This window comes from Delphinapterus leucas, chromosome 14, assembly GCF_059928025.1.
Source record: "Delphinapterus leucas isolate spDelLeu-1000000601 "Yukka" chromosome 14, BTC_Dleu_Yukka2, whole genome shotgun sequence".
Taxonomy (NCBI): domain Eukaryota; kingdom Metazoa; phylum Chordata; class Mammalia; order Artiodactyla; family Monodontidae; genus Delphinapterus; species Delphinapterus leucas.
In genome coordinates, this window is record NC_143142.1 from 50,615,931 (window position 1) to 50,642,686 (window position 26,756).

The 26,756-nt window shown below is 39.3% G+C and overlaps 2 protein-coding genes across 5 annotated transcripts in view; one reads left to right on the forward strand and one right to left on the reverse strand.

Moving 5' to 3' along the window:
• Window positions 1-13,448, reverse strand: part of SLC39A6 (solute carrier family 39 member 6) — a 39,462-nt gene extending 26,014 nt beyond the window's left edge. Inside the window, exons 1-5 of the mRNA XM_022586998.2 lie at window positions 13,335-13,448; window positions 10,968-11,699; window positions 9,303-9,486; window positions 8,289-8,458; window positions 7,343-7,561 (exon numbers count right to left, since the gene is read on the reverse strand). Coding sequence (XP_022442706.1) covers window positions 7,343-7,561; window positions 8,289-8,458; window positions 9,303-9,486; window positions 10,968-11,690 — 1,296 coding nt within the window. The 5' untranslated portion in view covers window positions 11,691-11,699; window positions 13,335-13,448. The remainder of the gene's footprint in view (window positions 1-7,342; window positions 7,562-8,288; window positions 8,459-9,302; window positions 9,487-10,967; window positions 11,700-13,334) is intronic.
• A 267-nt stretch (window positions 13,449-13,715) lies between these two features.
• The window catches only part of ELP2 (elongator acetyltransferase complex subunit 2), a 48,892-nt gene continuing 35,851 nt past the window's right edge, over window positions 13,716-26,756 (forward strand). Inside the window, exons 1-7 of one of the 4 annotated variants that reach the window (XM_089895084.1) lie at window positions 13,716-14,326; window positions 17,351-17,429; window positions 20,385-20,455; window positions 24,107-24,263; window positions 24,657-24,734; window positions 25,350-25,547; window positions 26,153-26,217. In XM_089895084.1, the coding sequence (XP_089751210.1) occupies window positions 14,189-14,326; window positions 17,351-17,429; window positions 20,385-20,455; window positions 24,107-24,263; window positions 24,657-24,734; window positions 25,350-25,547; window positions 26,153-26,217 (786 nt within the window). In that variant the 5' untranslated portion in view covers window positions 13,716-14,188. Of the gene's footprint in view, window positions 14,327-15,122; window positions 15,221-17,350; window positions 17,430-20,384; window positions 20,456-24,106; window positions 24,264-24,656; window positions 24,735-25,349; window positions 25,548-26,152; window positions 26,218-26,756 lie in introns of all 4 variants that reach the window. The other 3 variants (XM_089895083.1, XM_022586996.2, XM_022586995.2) reach the window with 3 other exon arrangements.

The following is a 26,756-nucleotide window of genomic DNA, read 5'->3' on the forward strand; positions in this document are numbered from 1 at the left end:
TTAACAAAGACCTAGAAGAATTAAAGAACAAACAAACAGAGATGAACAATACAATAACTGAAATGAAAACTACACTAGAAGGAATCAATAGCAGAATAACTGAGGTAGAAGAACGGATAAGTGACCCGGAAGACAGAATGGTGGAATTCACTGCTACAGAACAGAATAAAGAAAAAAGAATGTAAAGAAATGAAGACAGCTTAAGAGACCTCTGGGACAACATTAAATGCAACAACATTTGCATTATAGGGGTCCCAGAAGAAGAGAGAGAGAAAGGACCCAAGAAAATATTTGAAGATATTATAGTCAAAAACTTCCCTAACATGGGAAAGGAAATAGCCACCCAAGTCCAGGAAGTGCAGTGAGTCCCATACAGGGACCCAAGGAGAAACATGCCGAGACACACAGTAATCAAATTGGCAAAAATTAAAGACAAAGAAAAATTATTGAAAGCAGCAAGGGAAAAATGACAAATAACATATAAGGGAACTCCCGTAAGGTTAACAGCTGATTTCTCAGCAGAAAGTCTACAAGCCAGAAGGGAGTGGCATGATATACTTAAAGTGATGAAAGGGAAGAACCTACAACCAAGATTATTCTACCCAGCAAGGATCTCATTCAGATTCGATGGAGAAATCAAAAGCTTTACAGACAAGCAAAAGCTAAAAGAATTCAACACCACCAAACCAGCTCTACAACAAACGCTAAAGGAACTCCTCTAAGTGGGAAACACAAGAGAAGAAAAGGACCTAAAAAAACAAACCCAAAACAATTAAGGAAATGGTCATAGGAACATACATATCGATAATTACCTTAAATGTGAATGGATTAAATGCTCCAACCAAAAGACACAGGCTTGCTGAATGGATACAAAAACAAGACCCATATATATATGCTGTCTACAAGAGACCCACTTCAGACCTAGGGACACATACAGACTGAAAGTGAGGGGATGGAAAAAGATATTCCATGCAAATGGAAATCAAAAGAAAGCTGGAGTAGCAATACTCATATCAGATAAAATAGACTTTAAAATAATGTTACAAGAGACAAGGAAGGACACTACATAATGATCAAGGGATCAATCCAAGGAGAAGATATAACAATTATAAATACATATGCACCCAACATAGGAGCACCTCAACACATAAGGCAAATACTAACAGCTATAAAAGAGGAAATCGACAGTAACACAATAATAGTGGGGGGCTTTAACACCTCACTTACACCAATGGACAGATCATCCAAAATGAAAATAAATAAGGAAACAGAAGCTTTAAATGACACAACAGACCAGATAGATTTAATTGATATTTATAGGACATTCCATCCAAAAACAGCAGATTACACTTTCTTCTCAAGTGCGCACGGAACATTCTCCAGGATAGATCACATCTTGGGTCACAAATCAAGCCTCAGTAAACTTAAGAAAACTGAAATTATATCAAGCATCTTTTCTGACCGCAACACTATGAGATTAGAAATGAACTACAGGGAAAAAAACATAAAAAACACAAACACATGGAGGCTAAACAATACGTTACTAAATAACCAAGAGATTACTGAAAACATCAAAGAGGAAATCAAAAAATGCCTAGAGACAAATGACAATGAAAACACGATGATCCAAAACCTATGGGATGCAGCAAAAGCAGTTCTAAGAGGCAAGTTTATAGCTATACAAGCCTACCTCAAGAAACAAGAAAAATCTCAAATAAACAATCTAACCTTACACCTAAAGGAACTAGAGAAAGAAGAACAAACTAAACCCAAAGTTAGCAGAAGGAAAGAATTCATAAAGATCAGAGCAGAAATAAATGAAATAGAAACAAAGAAAACAATAGCAAAGATCAATAAAACTAAAAGCTGGTTCTTTGAGAAGATAAACAAAATTGATAAACCATTAGCCAGGCTCATGAAGAAACAGAGGGAGAGGACTCAAATCAACAAAATTAGAAATGAAAAAGGAGAAGTTAAAACAGACACCGCAGAAATACAAAGCATCCTAAGAGACTACTATAAGCAGCTCTATGCCAATAAAATGGACAACCTGGAAGAAATGGACAAATTCCTACAAAGGTATAACCTTCCAAGACTGAACCAGGAAGAAATAGAAAATATGAACAGACCAATCACAAGTAATGAAATTGAAACTGCGATTAAAAATCTTCCAACAAACGAAAGTCCAGGACCAGATGGCTTCACAGGTGAATTCTATCAAACATTTAGAGAAGAGCTAACACCCAGTCTTCTCAAACTCCTCCAAAAAATTGTGAAGGAAGGAACACTCCTAAACTCATTCTATGAGGCCACCATCACCCTGACACCAAAACCAGACAAACATACTACAAAAAAAGAAAATTAAAGACCAATATCACTGATGAGTATAGATGCAAATATCCCAACAAAATACAAGCAAACAGAATCCAACAACACATTAAAAGGACCATACACCATGATCAAGTGGAATTTATCCCAGGGATGCAAGGATTCTTCAGTACACTCAAATCAATCAATGTGATATACCATATTAACAAAATGAAGAATAAAAACCATATGATCATTTCAATAGATGCAGAAAAAGCTTTTGACAAAATTCAACATCCATTTATGTTAAAAACTCTTCATATAGTGGGCATAGAGGGAAACTACCTCAACATAATAAAGGCCATATATGACAAACCCACAGCAAACATCATTCTCAATGGTGAAAAACTGAAAGCATTTCCTCTAAGATCAGGAACAAGACAAGGATGTCCACTCTCACCACTATTATTCAACATAGCTTTGGAAGTCCTAGCCATGGCAATCAGAAAAGAAAAAGAAATAAAAGGAATCCAAATTGGAAAAGAAGAAGTAAAACTGTCACTGTTTGCAGATGACATGATACTATACATAGAGGATCCTAAAGATGCCACCAGGAAACTACTAGAGCTAATCAATGAATTTGGAAAAGTTGCAGGATACAAAATTAATGCGCAGAAATCTCTTGCATTCCTATACATTAATGATGAAAAATCTGAAAGTGAAACTAAGGAAACACTCCCATTTACCATTGCAACAAAAAGAATAAAATACCTAGGAATACACCTACCTAGGGAGACAAAAGACCTGCATGCAGAAAACTATAAGACACTGATGAAGGAAATTAAAGATGATACCAACAGATGGAGAGATGTACCATGTTCTTGGATTGGAAGAATCAATACTGTGAAAATGACTATACTACCCAAAGCTATCTATGGATTCAAAGCAATCCCTATCAAATTACCAGTGGCATTTTTTACGGAACTAGAACAAATAATCTTAAAATTTGTATGGATACACAAAAGACCCCGAATAGCCAAAGTAGTCTTGAGGGCAAAAAACGGAGCTGGAGGAATCAGACTCCCCGACTTCAGACTATACTACAGAACTACAGTAAGCAAGACAATATGGTACTGGCATAAAAACAGAAACATAGATCAATGGAACAAGACAGAAAGCCCAGAGATAAACCCACGCACCTATGCTCAACTAATCTATGACAAAGGAGGCAAGGATATACAATGGAGAAAAGACAGTCTCTTCAATAAATGGTGCTGGGAAAACTGGACAGCTACATGTAAAAGAATGAATTTAGAACACTCCCTAACACCATACACAAAAATAAACCCAAAATGGATTTGAGACCTAAATGTACGACTGGACACTATAAAACTCTTAGAGGAAAACATAGGAGGAACAGTCTTTGACATTAATCACAGCAAGATCTCTTTTGATCCACCTCCTAGAGTAATGGAAATAAAAACAAAAATAAACGAATGGGACCTAATGAAACTTCAAAGCTTTTGCATAGCAAAGGAAACCATAAACAAGACAAAAAGACAACCCTCAGAATGGGAGAAAATATTTGCAAATGAATCAATGGACAAAGGATTAATCTCCAAAATATATAGACAGCTCGTGCAGTATGTCTTCTTTCTCCAAAGAAGACATACACATGGCCAAGAAGCACATGAAAAGCTGATCAACATCACTAATTATTAGAGAAATGCAAATCAAAACTACAATGAGGTATCACCTCACACCAGTTAGAATGGGCATCATCATAAAATCTACAAACAACAAATGCTGGAGAGGGTGTGGAGAAAAGGGAACCCTCTTGCACTGTTGGTGGGAATATAAATTGATACAGCCACTATGGAGAACAGTATGCAGGTTCCTTAAAAAACTAAAAATAGAATTACCATATGATCTAGCAATCCCACTACTGGGCATATACCCAGAGAAAACCATAATTCAAAAAGACACATGCACCCCAATGTTCATTGCAGCAGTATTTACAATAGCCAGGTCATGGAAGCAACAGCAATGCCCATCAACAGACGAATGGATAAAGAAGTTGTGGTACATATATACAATGGAATATTACTCAGCCATAAAAAGGAATGAAATTGAGTCATTTGTTGAGACATGGATGGATCTAGAGACTGTCATACAGAGTGAAGTAAGTCAGAAAGAGAAAAACAAATATCGTATATTAACGCATGTATGTGGAACCTAGAGAAATGGTACAGATGAACCAGTCTGCAGGACAGAATTTGAGACATAGATGTAGAGAACAAACGTATGGACACCAAGGGGGGAAAGCCGCGGGGGCGTAGGGATGGTGGTGTGCTGAATTGGACGATTGGGATTGACATGTATACACTGACGTATATAAAATTGATGACTAATAAGAACCTGCTGTATAAAAAAATAAATAAAATAAAATAAAAATATAAAAAAATAATAATAAATAAAAATTTTAAAAAAATAAAAAGGAAGAGAACATGTAATGTTTGCAAAACTCCTGTGGGAAGTCTTTGTCTAGAAATTATGCTTACTTGCCATTTAATGTTTCTTATACATGTAACAAATATTTACCAATCATCTATTACGTGCCAGACACTATTCTAGGCACTGGAGATACAGCAGTAAAGAAGACAGAGAGGTCCTGGCTCTTAAGATCTTACATTCTAGTAGAAACTATTTTAGAACAGAGATTATCAAACTTCTTTGACTACAGTTCACAGTAATGTATGTAATAAACACAGTAATATATGGAATATACTGTAATATCACGGTTACATTTAAAAACATTGGTCATGACACAAGATTTATTTCACAATTCACAAATGATTATTAATTTAAGAGTCTAAAAAATACTGTTCTGTATTAGACAACAGAGAGCCTACCTCTTAGAGTCCCATGTTAGAGTGTCAGATGAATATAAAGCAATCTTTAGGTAAAACTTGAAAAGTAAATTGAAATTAGAATGCTAAATTATGGCATTTGAAATAGAAACACAGTAACACAAATAAACACAAACAACCCCTCCCCCAAAAAAAACCTAAAAAATGATCTTTTTTTTTTTTTTCTTTTTAAGGTAAGAATAATCCCAGAGAATGCAAAGAAGTATGGATATAGTCTCAAACCCATCCAAGTGAAGCAAGAGGGACAACAGGAACATAGAAGATGACTTCCTGGATTAAGAACGATTAAGCTATTGTTATTTCACTTCTTTCCTGTAAATTGAGGTTCAGTAAAGGTTCAAAATTTGCAATTTGAGATTTTAGTGAATGTAGAATCCATATGGGCAAATATTCACAGGATGGAGGAGGCCACTCTTCTCTTCACACATGCACTTGATTCCCAACGTGAGCTCTATGCTCAGCAAGAATCAACTATGTTGGTTTTCAAGCCTCTTCATGCCAGCTATACCTGTTCTTGCAATTGCACAATTTAATTACATATTACTCAAACTATGAAATGATGGTGAGAATAGTTACTTCCATGAAAACTTAAGTTGAAGGCTTCTGAAAGATTCAAAGGCAAGTTGTTAAAAAAAAAAAAAAGACTATTAAATTATATAAGGCACTAAAGATAGAATTACCATATGACCCAGCAATCCGACTCCTGGGCATATACCCAGAGAAAACCACAATTCAAAAAGACACACGCACCCCAGTGTTCACTGCAGCACTTCACAATAGCCAGGTCATGGAAGCAACCTAAATGCCCATCGACAGATGAATGGATAAAGAAGATGTGGTACATATATACAATGGAATATTACTCAGCCACAAAACTGAACGAAACTGGGTCACTTGTATAGGTGTGGATGGACCTAGAGACTCTCATACAGAGTGAAGAAAGTCAGAAAGAGAAAAACCCATTTCATATATTAATGCATATATGTGGAATCTAGAAAAATGGTACAGATGAACTGGTTAACAAGGCAGAAATAGAGACACAGATGTAGAGAACAAACATATGGACAGCAAGGGGGGAAAGAGGGGGTGCGGGGGGGTGGGATGAACTGGGAGATTGGGACTGACATATATACACTAATATGTATAAAACAGATAACTAATGAGAACGTGCTGCACAAGAAAAATAAATAAAATTCAAAAAAAATTACATAAGGCAATCACTGTATGAAATTTTTTATATTTCCAAAAATCTAGATTCTACACTTAAAATAACTTTACAAGTATGTAACCTCTTGCTCAATTTTAGAGAAACCAAAATTGGAAATTTAGATGAAGCAGCATGGCTGTAGAGAAAAAAAATGATCATACAGAACTCCAACTCAAAGAAAAGTTTGGTCAACATCAAATGACCAGTATATGAGTACACAAACATCCAAGATGTGTACATGTCATTTTTAAGAGTCCCCATGAGGACAGACTTTTGACTCATTTGCCCAGTCACATCAGATAGGAAGAGGCAGATAATCATAGGCAACTCCAAAGATACTTTTACCAGAAATAGCCTACTGTTCAGCTTCACACTATCTTCTGGTGGCAATTTGCAAAGGGCAAGTATGTGAAAGTCACATAGTCTTTCAAACAAAACATAATATTCAGCTACTCCATGAGTAATTTAAAAGTTAATCCATAATACTTTTTTCTTAAGCCACTTTATTGAGGTATAATTGACATATAAAAAGCTGTACATATTTAATGTATACAACTCGAGTTTCGGGATAAGTATATACCCGTGAAACCATTGGCACCATCAATGCCATAATCACGATGCTTCTCATCTTCAAGGCCCTGTGTGTGCCTTGTTTGGTGATTTGTATAGATATTTACCCTTGCCTTTCTTACGGTCTTGTGACTTTGAAGGAGTACTGAAGATAGAGAACTCCAGGGTTATAAAGATACAGAACTGCTCTCCATGAATGCTTCTGGGAACAAAAAGGTACTGAACCCCCTCACAAATGAAGATCATACACCCTGGACAAGCCCAGTTTAGTTCAAGTACTGCTCTAAATAAATGTCCAATGCCTAGTAAGTATTCAGAATACTTTTACCTTTTTCTTCTTATCTTTAAATTGCTTGATCAATGTGAGGACATGTTCAACAAGAAACATGAAATACAAGCCTCCCAGAGCTGTCAGACCTTTCCATGTGGAATCAAAATAGGTACTTTCTTCTATGTTTTGAGAAGAGAGATGGCTGAAAAGCGGTCCTCTCTTTATTTCCATTGCTGGTTCTTCATGGCTGTGACTATGGTGATGACTTGCATGAGACTAAAGGCAAAATAATATGGATTTTATAAATTGAGTAGTTTCACACGTCAGAAAAATTGGCTAAGATAATTAACATCAAATTTGAAATTATTCAGAATTAGGCAATTAATGTGATACTTCGGAATGAGGGGAAGTTTTGGATATTAAAAATAAAATGACCAACAAGCAGCAGCGATCTACAGCTTAAGGTATGTAATGTACGATGGCACTTAATAGAGTGGATCTGTTCAATGTAAAGACAGACACATTCCCCAATGACCCTCATAACATAAGGTAGTGGGTATTTCCAATGTTTTCCCATGGCCACAAATAAGAGGGAACTGCAAAACTTAATAGGCATATAGTGTCTACTGCTTATACTCCCAGCTGAAAAGCCCCTACCATAGTCGTCAGTGTGCTTACAAGAAGCCCAGTCTGGGTAATGGGCCCTGGCAGGTACCCGAGATCCAGGTGCACTGCCCCAGTGGCCTGCAGCTGAGTGCAATAGGAACTTCTGCCACTGCGTGTGAGGGAACCAGGTGTGGCACACACTAACAGAGGTGAGACGGGGGGGTCACAGGGTACGCCCCACCCACGTGCTCCTAGAAACCAAATTTCCAGCCTTTTATACATATCAATACAAAGCACAAACCAAAAGTACACACACACACACACATATAGACACACACACACATATATTTAATGTTGAATAGTAAAATACACTAATGGGATAAATTACTGTACTTACATGTGGAAGAAGGTGTAAAAAAGCATCACCACTCAGTGTCCCAACAGCCAATGCCACGAGGAAACTCAGAAGAAACTTGAAGAACACCCGATTCATGAGAGGCACTAAGATAACACCCAGCAAAGACAGGAAACTGATGACAGAAATGGCTATAAAGCCACCAACCCAGGCTGTCAAACAAAACAGAGAAAGGAAAAAGAACACAATTGATAACCTTTAAAAGAGAGACTGTGGAGCAGCTTAAGACAAATTAAAAGCAGGGGAGCTAAAGAAATACAAACTCAGTGGAATAGGACTGTGGTAACAGAGTAATAACCAAGAAATTTGATCAAATGAACAATGTGACTGAACCCTCCAGGTAAAGGGCATAAACCTAGTGGAAAATTCTTCAGCTAGGGGTGAAGGGAGGGGAAGACACGGTTACCAAGGATGAACTCTAGCTCACTTGGGAACTGAGCTTTCAGACTCCCATAACAGCTAAATTATGAGAGAGAAGAGGAAAAAGTTAGGAAAGGAAGGAAGGAAGGAAAGAAGCAGGGAAGAAAGGAGTAAGAAAAGGAAACTGGGAATTCAATAATTTCCTCAGTGAACAAAGCAATTAATTCTTCATTATAGTTTCTGAGCAATGCAACTTACACTATAGCAGAGCATATCCTGATTTCATCTATTAATAAGAATGTACGAGAATTAGGCTCCTAAACAGCAGAGATTAACTCTGACCATCCTCCAAACAGTATGACAACATATAAAGATCCCAAATTTTGAATGGCCCTGACATATCCTGTGGGAGGACCTCAGACAAGTTATGATCTAAATTTTATTTTCTCGTTTTTGTTTGTTTGTTTTAAGGGTAAGGCTAACACACTTGCTTTCTTCACATTCAAGGCAGAGAACAATTAAGATGATATATTTGGAATTACGCTGAAAAATGAATAGGTTGATGTAAATATAAGGAAAAGTACAACATAAATGTATCTATTGGAAATGATTTTTACACAAAAAAGGCAATTTTACCTATTTGTAAAGAATACGTCTTTGGAGGGATTTCAGCTTTCTTTTCACTCGTTGTATGAATCAGACATGATCTAGTATCAATCTGATTGATGATGGCTGGGCAGAGATAGTTGAACTCGGTGGCATTCAGTGGAACCTGGATGCCCATGCCATGAGATGTAAGCAGCTTTGATGCATTGAAACACTGAAGAAAAGGAAACAATGAAATCACCAAAAGGTACTCCCATTAGAGTATCCAAAAAGGCTGTTTGATGACACAACACCCTTTTCCTACTGAAGGTACCTACTTTTTTATTTAAGTTAAGGTAAATCAAAATCAACTTTAGTTTTAAGTACTTTGGAACTTGCCTCAAGCTACCTGGAGATATTACATCACAGTGGTGATCTCCCATCTCTTCCACCTATTTCTTCTTGGGAGAAGCAGTCACATCACTAGTCACCTTGGGAGAAAGCCTCAAGTGGAAAAAACTTGAGGATAAACGGACATTCACAAGCCTGTTAACTCATTGTATAAATCTATTAAGGAAATGAGCTTTAATTTCAAGACAGGTTCACTAGAGATTGAGAAATACGTTGTTTTAGTACTAACGCTACCCTACCTGGTCTAAACAAGCTCAAGACATGTCACTCTTCTAGCAACAACTGTAATTGCAAAACTTAGCTCAGTTCTGTCTGCATACTTGGCAAAGTAATGCTCCACAACAAGAGAATATTAAATTATGTCGATTACTCTTGCGGAAGACAAGGCTGGTTAATAAAATAAACCTGTACCAGCAGGCTGTTGTTTCAAACGTTTAATTAGATGACAAGCTTAGTTTGAAGAGAATCTCTGGGGAATGTAAGCTCTCCCTTCTCTCCAAAAAAACTGGTGGTAGCACCTGTTTCTCATCTTCTATAAAGTTACTTTAAACTCCCACAAATCTTGGCCAATACTACTCAGAACAAACTTTATCACTAGTGTCGCTACGGGAATGACCATTAGTAGGATTATCCCAGAATTAGTAAATCATGTGACGGTTTGAATGAAGTACTTAAGTTTTGCCTATTAATGTATACCAACTAACTCCTTGTTGACATCTCTCAGCCAAAGCAAATTGTGTACAGTCTGGAAGTCTAGTCTAGGAAAAAACACATGAACTCAGAAGGTCACTGCCCAGACTTCTCACGTGTCCAGCATATCGCTGCTTTGCCAGTCACTCCACAGGTCACTGTGATCCCTCTGCCAAGGAGGCGAAGCTGCTCTTCCCGCACTCTTCAGCCCTTCCAACCACACCTTTTCCTAAAACAGGGATTCTAACTCCTGCTCTTTTGACCTTCCGGTTTCTGTGTTTTAATTAATGGGATTCTCCTTTAAAGGTTTTCTCCAAAAATAATTTTGCTATCTTTTTTCTACACTTACTTTAAACTCTATATTAGAAAGTGCTTTCAGCAGGCAGCACTATTCTTACCAAAGAACTTCCCCCCCCCCAAGTTTTGTACCAGGGATGTTTACAACATAGTAGGGACACTTTGAGCTAAGTGCCTTGCTGAGAGAGTAGAAATTCCCCTTTCAATGAACTCACCAGTTTATTTTTATTTTAAACTCCTTACAACTGAGATAGAATGGCAATGACAGGACAGACAAGCAGGAATATTGATTAAAATAATGAACAGCACTCATCTTACCTCCTGAGTATTTTCACTTGTGCTTCTGGAATACATAAAGCCATTTCTGGGCTCACTCACAGATTCATTTGTTTTCCTACTAGCCAGCCAGGTCGCCCAGCTCTTTTCTGTGACACTGGGTAGAGTGGAACTGCTCACACCTTTGGGGAGAAGTCTTCCATGTTTTGGAGTTTCTATGGTCTCTAGAAAGTGAGTTCCTTCAGAGACAGCATTATACACAGTTGAGGTCACTTCACTAGCACCAGCACCATCCTTGATTAAAACATTCTTTCTACCACTGGCATGTTCTGATCGATGAGGTCCTTTGCCCTGGCTGTTTCTAGGCTCTTTACTTGAGCTATCAGAGTCATGGTCTGGGCAAAGAGCTTTTCGATTTTTACTGGAAGCAGCATGATTATGGTGAGAGTGATGCTCATGGTCAGAGTGATGCTCATGGTCATGGTGTATATGGATTCTCTTAACCTTATCTATGCCTATATTCTGAAGCAATTTTCTGAACCCTTCAATTGACAAGGAATCGTTTTCTCCATAGCGATGGAAAAGCTGCTGCAGGTGATGCTGGCGCGTGGTAACTGCCAAGTCAACGTTAATGCCAGATTCCCAATTCGGAGTAAGTTTCTCAGTGGTCTGAGGGAAAGCAGTGGCTGGTCCTACTTCATGAAGGGGATGTGTGACTGACAGAACGAAGGTCAGGATCAAGATCACTGATAAATTCCTCGCCATTGCACCTTCCTAAAGAAGACAGAAAAAAAAATCCTTGCCTTCACTTCCAAAACAATTTGAATTAAGAAATCCTATGCTGAAAACCGATGTCTAATCAAATAACCAAGTTTTACAGAGCATGGTCTAGTGTGATCAGTGTAGTAAAACAAAAGAAAAAAAGAACTGGAGTCCTAGGCTCTACCCCTGCATTGCTAAAGCATGGGAAACAACTGGAAAACAGCTGAGTGCTAAGACTCCGTACTTAGCACTGTAAATGCAACAGTAATTCAGAGACTGGAGGGGTCCAGGTGACCACAGCCACACCGGCAACTCCTTATTGCTTCGAACAACGATTTAAAACAAAAGAAAACCCGACTAACTACCTCCACCACCACCACCATCAATTCACAGAACAATCTTTCAACATCAAAAAAAAAGCAGAAATGGCAATCTCAGAGTAAGTCGCATTTAAAATTTTTTTCTTAAACTATATGCAAATCACTTTGAGGCTTCTCTCCTGAAATCCCACTCTTCAAGGGCACCCAATTCTGCCAGTTTCTTGTGACTCCCTCATGCATACTCAGGCAGATGTGTGTCCTAACCGCACAAATGGGATCTTTTTTTTTTCCCCTCAACAAATGACATCTTTCCATGTCAGTACATATAAAGGTATCACATTCTTTTGAATGACTGCAGTTTTTAAGTAAATTAAACTTCATAAAAACTATGTTGCTCTTATATTGCTATGAACCAGTGAAAATTTTGTCAGACTATTACTCATCCATACAATAGTGTTTGGAACCAAAGGCCTATGCTCCAAAGAGGAGTTAGGAATCCAGTTAAGCACTGAATTCAGTTAAGGAGAGCAAGGTATAATCCAGATAAGCGTATAGGCTAATATCTCAGGACCCAGCCAGCAGATGTCCAGCACCAATGATGGGTAGTGATCATGACTAAATTCATCTGCCTCCAGTGAAAGACTTAGATGTCGGACTCTGGAGTGAGACAGCAAGGGCGAGAGAGGCAACCTAGCTCTACCACTTTCAGCTGTTCTTCCTTGGACCCACTGGTAATACCCATTTTATAGGGTGACTGAGAAAACCACATGAATGGATGTATGTGGAAGTGCTCCAAACACTGTCAGCAGCACTGCACAACTGCCGCTTATCATACTGTGGAAAATGGAAGTACGCACTAACGCGGGGCTAGACTCCTGAAAGAACAATCCTTGGGGCCTGAAGTTTTAATAGGCAGAAGAGAACCATTAAGAAATCATTCGCAGAAGAGAGGAGAGGAGCGAGATACGTGGGGACAACACAGACGAATGGCTCAAGGGCAGCTCCGTGCCTTGCTCCACGAAGGATGATTAGGGCGGTCCCGGGCCCCGCAAGTCCGCGGGTGTTGGAGAAAAGAAAGCAGAAGAAAAGGGCCTGGAGAAACGGGTGAGTGGAGAAAACGGGAAAGAGGGCACAAAACTGTTTCTAAGGGCTATTTTTAAACACGACAGTACCTTTTTCGAAAATGAGATCAACAGGACAAACCGCTTCCTTACCGCGTTGGACCCCGAAGCCCATCTGCGGGATGGGAAGCCCAAATGGAAGTGTGGCCTTGCCGGCCCGCGGGGTACCCCTCTCCGCCCGCCTCTCCCGGACCTGCGGGACTCACCTCTCCGCGGCCTCGCCGTCCCACGGCCCGGTCCCGCGCGCCGCTTCAGTTCCCGCCGGCGGTCCGGAGGGCTCGGAACCGGCCCGTGCTTCTCTCCCTAAAAACCTCTACACGGCACGGAGAAGCGGCGGTCTCATCGGCCCGGCTGCCCCTCGGTCGGGGTACCGCCGCGCAGACACCGGGAAGCAGCGCCCAACGCGCCGTAGCCTCCCGGGAGGAGGACAATTACTAATTACCGCCGCTTGTAGCGCGCCGCCGAGAACCACCGCCCCCGTCGGCCATGACTGCGGGGCATGCGCAGTGCGGCTCCACCCCGTCCCCGGCAAGCGGATCCGCGCGTCCGCCGGTTTGCCGGATCCGCGGGGCTCGCAAGGGCGGGAGGGGGCGGAGACGCGGTCCGGGTGATCTCTGAGCGCCGAGATCAGTCGGGGGCTCTTTCCTCGAGCCCCTCTGCGCCCTCGCCTCTCTGAGGCCGGCGACACTCTCGCCAAGGCTCCCCACCGAGCCAGCCCCGTATGCTGCTGGGAGCCCGGCCGTGAGGGGCAGTGGAACGCTCCTACCGCCGCCCTGGCACACGAGCCCCGGGTCTTTCTAGAGGGTCCTGAGCTGTTCCGGTCGGGTCTTCCCTCCTGGGACGGAGGCCGTGCTTGTGCCCTGGGCCAAGATCCAGGAGACAGGCGCTGGTAGAGGCAACCGGGCACTGAGGACCACTGGCAGGGGAGGTGGGTGGGGTCGCCCCCGGCCGCCTTGGAAACGCGGTGCGGATAACGCCAGCGGGAGACGCGGCGGCCGAGCAGTTCCGCTCCGAGGGCGGAAGTGCGTGCCCAGCCTTCGGCCGTTGACCAGGCAGCAACATGGTGGCACCTGTGCTGGAGACCTCTCACGTGTTTTGCTGCCCGAACCGGGTGCGGGGAGCCCTGAGCTGGACCTCCGGGCCCGGAGGACTTCTGGCCTTCGGCACGTCCTGTTCCGTGGTGCTCTATGACCCTCAGGTAAGAGAAGTGGCCATACGCCCGACCCCGTGTGCTTCTGGGGCCAAATATGCTGGGTGTTCTTGGGGCGGACTGTAGACGCTGCTCCGGAGTGTGGAGACCGGGTGTGCTGTCCTGTCCGCTTCGGGGAGGGTGTCTGCGCGAGGAGTCTGGCTCTGGAGAGCGGGACTCGCCCCTCGCCCTCTCGTGCGCTGCGTCAGCCTGGGGTCACCATGTCCTACCAGTGGCCTGTTAGCCCCAGGTAGAATCTCAAATGATGACAACCTTTTCCGAAGCCGCCTGTGGGAACTGTAGTACTGTTAAAGAATCAGTTTGAGCTTTAAAAGATGTGCAGTTAAGGTATGGGTTGAAGCTATCACACAGATGCTATCTCATTTCTGTGTTTCCCTTAGTGTTACCAAATAAGCTTTTGTTTTCTTGAATTTCAAAGACATATCACTTGTGTTTTAGCTTTGAGAATGGACATTTTAAAGAAAGTGCCATTGGGGTAAAGGTCATAGGGGATGGGGACCCTAAGCACTAGGTGTAAGGCAGGACTTACCCATTCCCTGAACTGCACCCTTGGCCTTTTCCCTATCAGACTTCTCAAGTGACTAGTTTCTGCATTCTTCCCAGAGTTCATCATGACCTCATCCCCCCTGGCTAATTTTGGACAATGCAGTTAGTGTTGCTTCTCAAAAGGAGCCTCAGTATAAAAAGTAAAGTGCTGGAAATTAAAATGCAGTGCAGGAGGTAGATATTATGTTTTTCTTATCTCACTGCTTTATTAATTTGATTAAAAATTCCATCATCCTAGACATACAGATGGCCACCAGGCACATGAAAAGATGCTCAACATCGCTAATTATTGGAGAAATGCAAATCAAAACTACAATGAGGTTTCTCCTCACACAGGTCAGAATGACCATTATCAAAAAGTCTACAAACAATAAATGCTGGAGAGGGTGTGGAGAAAAGGGAACCCTCCTCCTACAGTGTGTTGGGAGAAATGTAAATTGGTGTAGCCACTATGGAGAACAGTGTAGAGGTTCCTTAAAAACCTAAAAATAGAGTTACTGTATGATCCAGCAATCCCACTCCTGGGCATATATCTGGAAAAGACAAAAACTCTAATTCAAAAAGATATGTGCACCCCATTGTTCATAGCAGTGCTGTTTACAGTAGCCAAGACATGGAAGCAACGTATGTTTCCATCAACAGCTGAATGGATAAAGATATGGTATATATATATATATATATATATATATATATATATATACACAATGGAATATTACTCAGCCATAAAAAAGAATGAGGTAATGCCATTTGCAGCAACATGGATGGACCTAGAGATTATCATACTAAGTAAATCAAGGAAAAATACCATATGGTATTGCTTATGGGTGGAATCTAAATAATGATACAAATGAGCTTATTTACAAAAGAGAAATAGACTCACAGACATAGAAAACAAACTTATGGTTACCAAAGGGGAAGGGGGGAGGGATAAATTAGGAGTTTGGGATTAACAGATACACACTACTATATATAAAATAGATAAACAACAAGGACATACTGTATAGCACAGGGAACTATATTCAATATCTTGTAATAACCTACAATGGAAGAGAATCTGAAAATGAATACATATATATATGACTGAATCACTTTGTTGTACTGAAATGTAGCTGAAATGTTGTAAATCAAGTATACTTCAATTAAAAAAAAATTCTGTCATCCTCATATCCGTTGCAGATTTGAACTTATAAATGAAATAATTGTATTCATTTTTCTTATCTTGCGCTTGCTCATCTCCTCCCAGTTTTTGTTTTGTTATTACCATGCACTGTTAACTGGCAAGATAAAGCATTTAAAACCAAGGGTAAACTTTACAATGGCTATTAACCAAGGCTTTGGAAGCCTGTCTTTCTGCAGCTGTTTAATGGGTTTGTGCCCCATGCCCTCTATCACATTTTTATTTTTAATGATAATCTGCTGGCCATGTTAGGGGATTTTAACATCAAAAAAAAGTATATGGAGCCTAAAAAGTACTTGTTTTGTTTTGTTAAATATTTGTGAGCTGGGTATTTAATGAAATATAAGAATAAGAACACGTCAGATGCTAAAGTAAAGTTTTGGGGGTGATGTTCATTCAGCAAACTTTTGAAGACCCTTTATGGGCTAACCTTGAACTGAGTGGTGATGACACAAAGATAATGGGTAATAACTCCTGCCCATCAAGGAATTCTGATTCTAGTGAGAAAGACAATGAAATGCTTTAAATTGTTTCCTAACCTCAACCCATATGTGAAATATGTTAGTTTATGCACATTTACCCCTGTAAACCTTTTTCTCAGCCATGAGAATTCCTGTTGACATACAAGTAGGTATCAAGCCAGTGCTCTAGGCAATCAATAGAGAAAGGGCCTATAAAGTGGAGGGCTCAGTAGGAATAGAGTCTTCAGCAGTGGGGGAAGAAAAGCCCAAGTGTGGAGTGACATTGGTGAAAGCAGCAATCTGAGGGTCTGCAGGGAACCTGGCTGTAGGCCCTGAAGGGATCTGATGTTTGAGGACCTTAGTAGTTGTGGCCTGGTGACCTTGGGTCATTAAGGCTGAAGAACCCAACACCAGATCAGCCAAGGCATACAAAGTGAGCCACGAATTTGTATCCATTAATCACGAATTCCTCTCTTGAAGGGTTTTTTTGTCAACCAAATTCTCAAATTGGTGCAGGCATGGTAGAAGTAGGCCCTAAGATATGTGGGAACAAGGTCCTTATCTGGTCTGGGATTTCAAGACAGGCTTCCCAGACAAGAAGAGGACAGAGGTGAGTGAATGTGGAGTGGGGAGAAAGGCAGGAATGAATTAAAAAGTGAATGGATGATTTAAGCCATGGTTAATAGTTCATAAAGGAAGGTGATTCTGTTTGAAGTAATACTGAACTTTTTGTTAGCATCAAAAACACTGAAATCTGATTTTTATTAATTCATTAATTCCTCTGTAGGATAAATTCTAATTTACTAACAAGTGTTTTCTTCTCTAAAGAAAAGTGTTGTTATTACCAACCTGAATGGTCACACTGCTCGAGTCAACTGCATACAGTGGATTTGTAAACAGGATGGTTGTAAGTATTAATCTGACTTTTCTTAATTTAGCATTAGCTTATCTGATATTATGCAATTAGAAAATAGAAGAAAAATGGTATGCCCAGTGAACTATCTGACCTGTACTTTTATTTATAGCAATTGAAGCATGGATAACACAGCGGTGCTTAGGATGAAGGTAGAGGCAGCCCATTACTGAGGCAAGACCCCACCATTGCTTTTGATCCAAAGCCTGTAATCAGGGCCTGTGTTGAGGCCCAGGTTGGGATTCAAAAGATTTGGCTTGTTAGGTCTCTTTCTACCACAGACAAACTATTGTTTTTTTAGGCAGGGCGTTGCATCTCTCTTGACCCCAGTTTCATCTTAGTAACATATGAAAAGTAAATGTTTGGACTGAATCAGGGGACCCTGAGTGATTCTTGACACCTGTGAGGTCAAAATTATTTTCGGAATAATAATAAGTTATTCCTAGTTTTCATTCTCATTCCGTCACAAGTATGCAGTGCCATTTTCCAGTGGCTGCATGGTGTGGGATATTGCAACAGATTAAATACAGAAGCAGATATGAAAATCCAGCTGTATTCTAATAAAGTCAGACGTTAAAGAGATTTGCTGAAATATAAAACAGTGCCTTCTTATTAATTTTTTGTTTTGGAAAATACAGGGTTCCCCCCATAAAAATGTTATTTATGTTAATGGGGTTCATTGTTATTTTTAAGTAAACTAATAAACAAGTATTTTTCATATTTCTCAGTTTTAATTTCTAATGTGGTTAATATTGGTACATATAGCCTATATAAATAAAAGGTCTTTGGGGTCCTGAAAAATTTTAAGAGTATAAAGGAATCCTGATATCAAAAAGTCTGAGAATTGCTGGACTAGATTATCTCCAGGTCTCTTCCATCTCTAAGATTCCATAGCTCCAGAATTTTTAATTAAGAATGCTTTTAGGTGGGCTTCTAAAATCCTATGGAATTTCCTCAGATGTCTTAAATATACCTCCAGTAGTATTCTTATGGATTCTCAATTAATTTTATTTATTATTCTGTTTATTAAATATGTATTGAGAGCATTCTGAGCTAGGCACAAATGCAGAATTTCCTGAATTAGTGCGACTTGGCTATGATTTTTATCTGTGACATTAAAAAAATGTTTAATAAACTATTTACCTCGGTTGGTGATGCAGGATTAGTCGCAGTAGGTCAGTAAAGACCATTAAATCTTAGAAAGAGTGGCTGTTAGTGCAGATACTAAAACACAGTTGTAATTATATTAACTGCCACCAAATGACATCAAAGACTACTTGAATCTCAGTATAGGGATTTGTTATAAAATATTAATTTGGGCTTGTATGTTTTATTTTCCCTTTAAAAGTGAGGTTACATAAAATGAGCTGCTTGTGTATCACTGTAATCTCTATTATGATTGATTTTCTCAGATTTGGCTCCACTGTCAGATAACTCATGTATTCTTTCTAACCCAGGTATCAGTGACATATAAAATTCTAATAATACCATTTCATATTTTTAAAGTGTCTGATTTTTAACACATTACCTTCATGTACCTTATAGTAATTATCAAAACCACGTAGTTAGGTAAATGGCTTAATTTCTGTGACACATGAAGAAATTATAGTCCAAGATCACAGCTGGCTGGCAGCAGGGTTAGGACGTGCACCTGGGACTTCTGAGTATAAATGTAATGTTCTTTAGACAGTCCCCCAGCTTCTTAACCTAACTATCTAGACATAAGCCAGAAGAAACAAATGGATGCAAAATCCAAAACAAAATTATGTTAGATTATTTCCCCCTTTTTTGGTTCTTACTCCCTTTTTCTTCTGTCTTCAACAAAAAGTTGTAAATGTTTAAAAGAGGTATTTTGAAATGTGATCTCAAAAATATGTCATGTACTACTTGATAGCAGCAGCTGACTGTAATGTCTCATATGTGTTATTTCTGCCAAAAGTGTTTAGCCTGACTCTTATGAGGAAACAACCAGGCATATCCAGATTGAGGGACATTCTGCAAAACAACTGGCCTGGACTCTCATTGTCACAAAAAAGGAAGGAACTGGGAAACTATTCAAGATTAAAGGAGACTAAAAAGATGTGACAACCAAATGCACAATGTGTGGTCCTTAGATTCTAACTTTAAAAAAAGTTATAAAAGACATTACTGGGACAATTTGGGGAAATTTTAAGATGGATTATGTATTACATAACAATACTGTATCAGTGTTAAAATTGTTGAATGTGATAATTGTATTGTGGTAATGCAGGAGAATGTTCCAGTTCTTAGGAAAAATGGTAAAATATTTAAGGATCAGAGGTCATCATGTCTCCAACTTATTTTTGTTTGTTTGTTCGTAAATTTATTTATTTTATCTATTTATTTTTGTCTGCGTTGGGTCTTGGTTGCTGCACGCGGGCTTCCTCTAGTTGTGGCGAGCAGGGGCTACTCTTTGTTGCGGTGCGTGGGCTTCTCATCGTGGTGGCTTCTCTTGTTGTGGAGCATGGGCTCCAGGTGTGCGGGCTTCAGTAGCTGTGGCAGGCAGGCTTCAGTAGTTGTGGCACACAGGCTCAGTAGCTGTGGCATGTGGGCTCAGTAGTTGTGGCTCGCAGGCTCTAGAGCACAAGTTCAGTAGATGTGGCGCACCGGCTTAGTTGCTCCGCGGCATGTGGGATCTTCCTGGACCAGGACTCGAACCCACATCCCCCCGCATTGGCAGGCAGATTCTTAACCACTGCGCCACCAAGGGAAGTCCCTCCAACTTATTTTTAAATCGTTTGTCCAAAACAAAAAAGGGCGTGTGTGTGTACATAGAGCAAGATAATTGAGCATATGGCAAAATCTAAACAGTTGGTGAAGCTAGGTAAAGGTATATGAGTTTTCTTTTATCTTTTCTATAGCTTTGAAATTTTTCAAAATAGCTGGAAAAGAATTAAAATGTTTACTGAGGTATGATTTTTTTTTCAGCTCCTTCTACTGAATTAGTTTCTGGAGGATCTGATAATCAAGTGATTCACTGGGAAATAGAGAATAATCAGGTGGGTAGACATGTTTATGGTTATAAGAAATGACTGTTATATCTACTTTTATTTTCAGTCTTTTCCCTCATTTCTACTGTGTTCTTCCTTTATGAAGTTTCCTCATTCTTGCTTGTCAGTAATCCAGATCCTGTATATTCCATACTTCACAGGCCTTGTACCCTTCCCTGTAATCTGCTTCTGTATTCATATGCTGTCAGTCATTTCTGTGAATTTCTCGTCATTTGGAATAATTTTCAGACTGCTCTTACAGGGTATGTTTGTCTTGTTTTCATTGGTAGCAAAAATTAATACTGCTCTGTGCATAGGACAGCAGTTATCACGTGGATATAGATTTACATAATTCTGAGTGATGTTATAATATGCAATACTGGGTGTGTATGGACCTCTACTGATAGACATTTAGGTTGTTTCTAGTCACAAGCAAAGATTAAAAATGTAAAGTTAGTGCATCATATGTTTGAACATCTGCCATGCGGAAGGTGTAGTAGATGAGGCAGAATGCTATTCATGAATCGTGTACATAGTTTTGAAGGCAAAATGCACTTGAATAACTGAAGTACAAAGGTGGCTCTGGGTGGGTGATTTCACTTGCTGTACCACAACCATGCTGCCGTGGAAGTTCACTAGGGATTTACGAGGCGGCCTTTCGGTTAGGTCTGATAGTGTGAGATGATTTCCTTAGGAAACATTAAAGTGGTGAGGGTTCCAGGTAGGGAAAATATATGAATCAAAGTGCAGGTAAGAAAGGAGACCATTTGCTCAGAAGTATCCAGTGTTAACCAAAGCCTAAGATGTTTTAAGGGCAGGGCTTTCCAGAGCTTGTTCAGAGAATTATTCATCTCTCAGTTATTGATTGTGGCCAGTCAAGTTTGGGAAACAATGCACATCATATACTTCTCTTAGAGAATCACAATGCCTGTGAGCATAGTGAAGACTCTGAAAAGTTCTGATATGGAAAAACCTGCTTATCTTTGTTTAACTAATATTTCCTAAACTTACTTCAAGTCTGATTTTTTTTTTTTCTTCAGATCTTTTAGTATCCCTTGTAACTTCGAGGAACATAGTTTTGGAAATGTTTCCAGATAACACTTATGGGCTGTAATATTAGAGAAGTAGAGAAGGAGAAGATCTCGTGAGAATTTGAATACTTGCTTCAAGAGTTTGTTTTTTATTGGCAGGCATTTGGAAGTCATTGAGGATTTCTAACCAGTGGAGTATGAATACCAAAGAAGATGAATGACAGGAGTGTGCCAAATTAGGATAGGAAAAAAATATGAAGGAAGAGATATGGGATATATTTTTGAAGGAAAATGATTTTGGCATTGACTAGATAGTTGTCGAAGGAGTAGGGAGCTATTGGGTAGAGGAGTGAGAAATCAAAAAGAGTGGGATTCTGGCTCAGGGCTCTGGAAGAAAGATACTTCTACAAAGCAAAATAGGCAAGTTAGAGGGAAGATGTGGAATTCAGTTGTTAACATGTTACTTGTATTGCCAGCCAGAGACAGGGGGCAGGTGTGGAGGAGGGGATTGTGGGGTCACTTAGACTTGAATGAGAGTTCTAATGGTTGTGTAGCAAAGCAGCTCCTGTTTGGATTTACCTTGGCAGAGGAATCCAGAGAGAGCCATTTGAGCACTCATTTTTGAGACCTTGAGTTGAGATTTGCAAGACTCTTTCCTCAGTGCTGCCCTACGCTTCTGTCAGTAGAGAGGATTGCAGGCTGAGTATCTGATGGCAGACAGCGAACTTAGAGACGGACGGGAAAGTAGAATGTGAGGCCAAACAGGGAGGAGGATGAAAGGCATAAAAGAGGGATGAAGGGAATAAGAGGATTTGGGGGAAGAAGTCACATATTATAACCTTAGAGGCTTAAAGCTTCCTTCTGGTATGCATTTCCATGCACACAGGTGTTCACTACATCTTGACTTCTGATAAAAGGAAATAATTCTAAGCTGGTATAATGAGAGATTTGAGTCTCTGAACAGTGGGCATCGTTTTTTTAAAAGCTGGTGAACTTGAGAGATTTGTTTTGTTTGAGCTTTTAAGATTCTCTAATGGTTGAAATATAACCCTGCTTAAAAGATGTGAAGTGACATAGAAAACAAACTTATGGTTACTAAAGGGGAAGGGGGGTGGGAGTGGGGATAAATTAGGAGTTTGGGATTAGCAGATACAAACTACTATATATAAAATAGATAAACAACAACATCCTACTGCATAGCGCAGGGAACTATATTCAATATCCTGTAATAAACCATAATGAAAAAGAATACGTGTGTGTATATATATATATATATATATATATATATATATAACTACACCATAAACTAACACAATGCAACATTGTAAATCAACTATACTTCAATTTTTTAAAAAATAAATAAAATAGAAAAAAAAGGATGTGAAGTGAGTTTTTCCATAGATTTAATGTTTCAGGGGGTAATGATACAGACTCATGTAAAGTTTAAATACAGAAAAATAGGAAGAAGGAAAAAGATACAAAATTTCAACAGTTAACATTCTAATGAACATTGTTCCAGATCTCTGGTTATGTGTGTATAATTATACATGAAAGTGACTTTATTGTACTTGAGTTTTAAAAAGTGTTTTTTTCGGAGAAGCCAAAGGTTAATTACAGGAAGTTAGTGTACAGACCCCCTTATATGTAACTATCAATTACCTTCTTGAGTGGCAGAGTTCTGCTTAACTAATTGGGAAAATAATTGAGGAGACATTTAAGAGACACCTCTGTTTCAGCAGACAACAGTTTACAAAAGGTACCTCTCAAAGGAAGTGGTAGAATCTCACATATTTGGAACTCTAAAAAAGTAGATCCAAAATAGAAATGATGCTGCAGGGAATAATCTTGCATGGCAAGCTAGAAGACTTGATAAACGGATGGGATTTCCCAGTTCTTTTTGTCATTTTTCCATTTTGTAACTCTGATTGATACAGGTAAGTATTATGAGTGGATGCTAAACATACTTGGTAAAAGTTTGATGGAAAATAGAGTATTTACTCAGTCCCAAAGTATAATCTCACATATTACCACCAAAAAAAAAATTAATTTCACAGTGAAAAAGCATGGCAGATACTACCTCTACTAAAATATCAGGGTTAATTTTACTAAAAGTGAGACAAAATGACATTGTGTGCCTCCTGATGTGATGCACTTATGTAGTGGTGACATCAAAATGTACACAAAGCTGGCCTATATTCTTCAAAAATGTCAAAGTCATGCATGTCTTTCCATGGTAATAAGCATGCATTATCCTTTTTGTTGGCTTAGAATATGTCTACAATTATTTAATCAGTTTCCTATTAATACTTATAGGTTGATTGAAGTTTTCCTAAAGGGTGTGTGATGAATGTCCTTCTGCATTTGTCTTTTATTACTTGTTAAACTAGTACTGCTCTCTCAGAGTAGATTCTCAGATGTGAGATTGCTGTGTCAAAGGGTGTGCACATTTTGTGTATAGTTAATATGATCAGGCAGGATTCTCAAACGTTTACATTCTTCTCAGTTGAGAGGACTTACTTCTGGATCAGGCATTTTAACAGTACCTTTAATCCTCTGATTCTAGTTAAATACAGGTGAAACTGATAATTCCTTTTTTATCATAGTGCTTTTGTTATTCTTTGTGATTCAGCTTTTAAAAGCAGTCCCCCTCCACGGTCATGAAGGACCTGTTTATGCAGTGCATGCTGTTTACCAGAGGAGGGCATCGGATGTTGCATTACATACGCTGATAGTGTCTGCAGCTTCTGATTCTACTATTCGAGTCTGGTCTAAACAGGGTTCTGAAGGTAAGTTTAGAGACATTGTGATCCAAACAAATGAAATTAAGTAATTTAATGATCATATGAAGGACAACTTAGAAGAGCATTCATGTAATCTTTCAGTCTTTCAAGCTGTTTTAAAAATATTAGAATTCTAATCTACATGTTTGTTTCTGTTGCACTTTTCCATAATTCCTCTTTACCAAACTGTTTGATAATGTAAATTCCTTCAAAGTCTTTTCATATGTCTTTTTGTTCTCTGTAACCTTGTTAGAAATTGGCCATTTAAATTCCCATCATCCCTGGGGGCTCAGGACTGACCTCTCTCATCTCCCTGCTGACATCTGATGATGCTACCCAACCTCTAAGGTTGGATACACTCAGAGTTAGTTGTTCGTGATGTGTTTTATTATTTCTTAGTGACATGCCTTCAGACCTTGGACTTTGGAAATGGATTCACTCTGGCTCTCTGCTTGTCTTTTTTGCCTAATACTGATGGTGAGTATCCTGCTAAGTGTATATTGAAAGAGGAATGTATTTTTATATCCCCATACAACCAGAACCTAAAAAACACACTGGATCTCAATTTTGTGTCTAAATGTTTTCAGGAAACAAGTTGAGACATGGATAACATACTTTTGTTCTCAGTATTCAAATGACCTGTGTATAAAACATAAGGTCAAAGGGGGTTAAGGGGGGTGGCTATTAGAAACTTTAGTAGCAGTTAAAAATTTAAGTGACTCAATATGTACTCAAGATTGGTACTACTATTTATCAAATATACTGTCGATGTATATAGATGTAATTTGGGAAAATTACCTAGCTCTGTAGAAGGTGAAGGTCTGGGATAAGTTGAGAAAAGTACTGAACATGGATCATATGAGTATTTCTCTTAAGGTGGCAGCCCCTGCACCTGCATAATGACAGCATCTTTCATAATGACAGCACCCTGCGTAATGACAGCATCCTGTGTAATGACAGGTTGCCTAAGACCACTTAAAATCTCCAAAGAAAAAATTCCCCTTTTGCTGTGAAACCCATCTGTACCTATCTTTGATTATCCTCCACAAAGATGATGGCCAATGCAAGTCAGACAGTCTTGTGCCTCCTCAGTTACCTGGAGGACAGACCTGGTGGGGAGAGGTCAGGCCTGGAAGCCTCCAGGCTCTTTTGCCCTTTGCAGCAGGAGCTGCGACTCTGTGGTCTCACGTGACGTTCCACTTTGTGCAAGGGCTCCCCAGGAGGAGGAACTACGCACATTCTGGTTTCATTACATAGAATTTGATTTCTTTGCATCTACGTTGAGGCCAAGTGACTGGAGTTTTTGGCTTTTTTTTTTTTTTTACGTTGATTTAAAGAAAACTAATTTTACAGTCACACCTTTCATAACTTTTTATCCACATAGTTAATTATATGCTCTTTTATTTTGTTCTTTAATTACTTCATGGATTTTGTTTTACTATCAAATTCTCAAAATGTAGGGTCCTCAAAGTAACAAACATACCCTTAAATCTTTGTGCAGTAGCCCTGATGCTGGGCTCATAGTAGCTCTCCCGGAAATTTTATTATTCACTTGGGCTAACAACGTTTCCTGTTAGTCTTCTGGCTGACATAGTTCAATGCTCCCAGCTTGCTCTCGAGCTTCTCTTTTTACTGCTCCTTCTATCGTAAATAACACAGAATAAAGGAAAGGATTCTCAGTTAATAGTCATTCTTTGCCGAGTAACCATTTAATGGAACATTTTAGAATATTCATTTTATTCCTAAAGATGTTTATTGAGCACTTTCAATTTATTTGTTCAGTGACGTGGGAAGCAGGAGTCAGGATTCTTTACCTAGAGCTTAGAATCCAGCATAGGTGATGGTCATAACGTATGATGGAATACTTACAGCAATGCCTCTTTTCCCCCCACCAGTACCAATATTAGCATGTGGCGATGATGACTGCAAAATTCACTTATTTGTTCAACAGAATGATCAGGTAATTAATGATGTTTCTTAAGAGGCTAGAATTATGTTCTGCTTAATTACATATCTTAATACAGATTATTTCTAGATTATAGGATTTTGGGGATGTTCCAATCTAAACAATCCAATAGGAGAATCTTTTCTGGCAGTCTTCCATTAAACAGTTTTGCACTCTTTGAACACCAGGTATACTGCTGCTGCTTTGGCTACCAGGTCCAGAGTCGTTGGGGGAAACAGGTCGTTAGGTGGGGAAGAAGAGAAGGAAGATGCTGTAGTAGTGTTTTGTCTTCCCTAGCAGTGGTTATTTGTCCTTCTGAGCTTTACCTATTCTTTGAGTGGTTAAACTAGAGGGAAGTTTCAGAAAGAGGGTTGGTTAACTCTAGGCTCGTTTAGTTAATAACAGAGGTATTTGTTTCTTTGCATTTTATAAGAAAGTTAAAAATGACTGTGAATGTTCAACCACCAAGCTTTTTTCTATATTGTGTCCACAGCATATGTCATTTTACCTTCTGAATGTTTAGTGTATTTGAGAACTACAGATATTATCTGCTC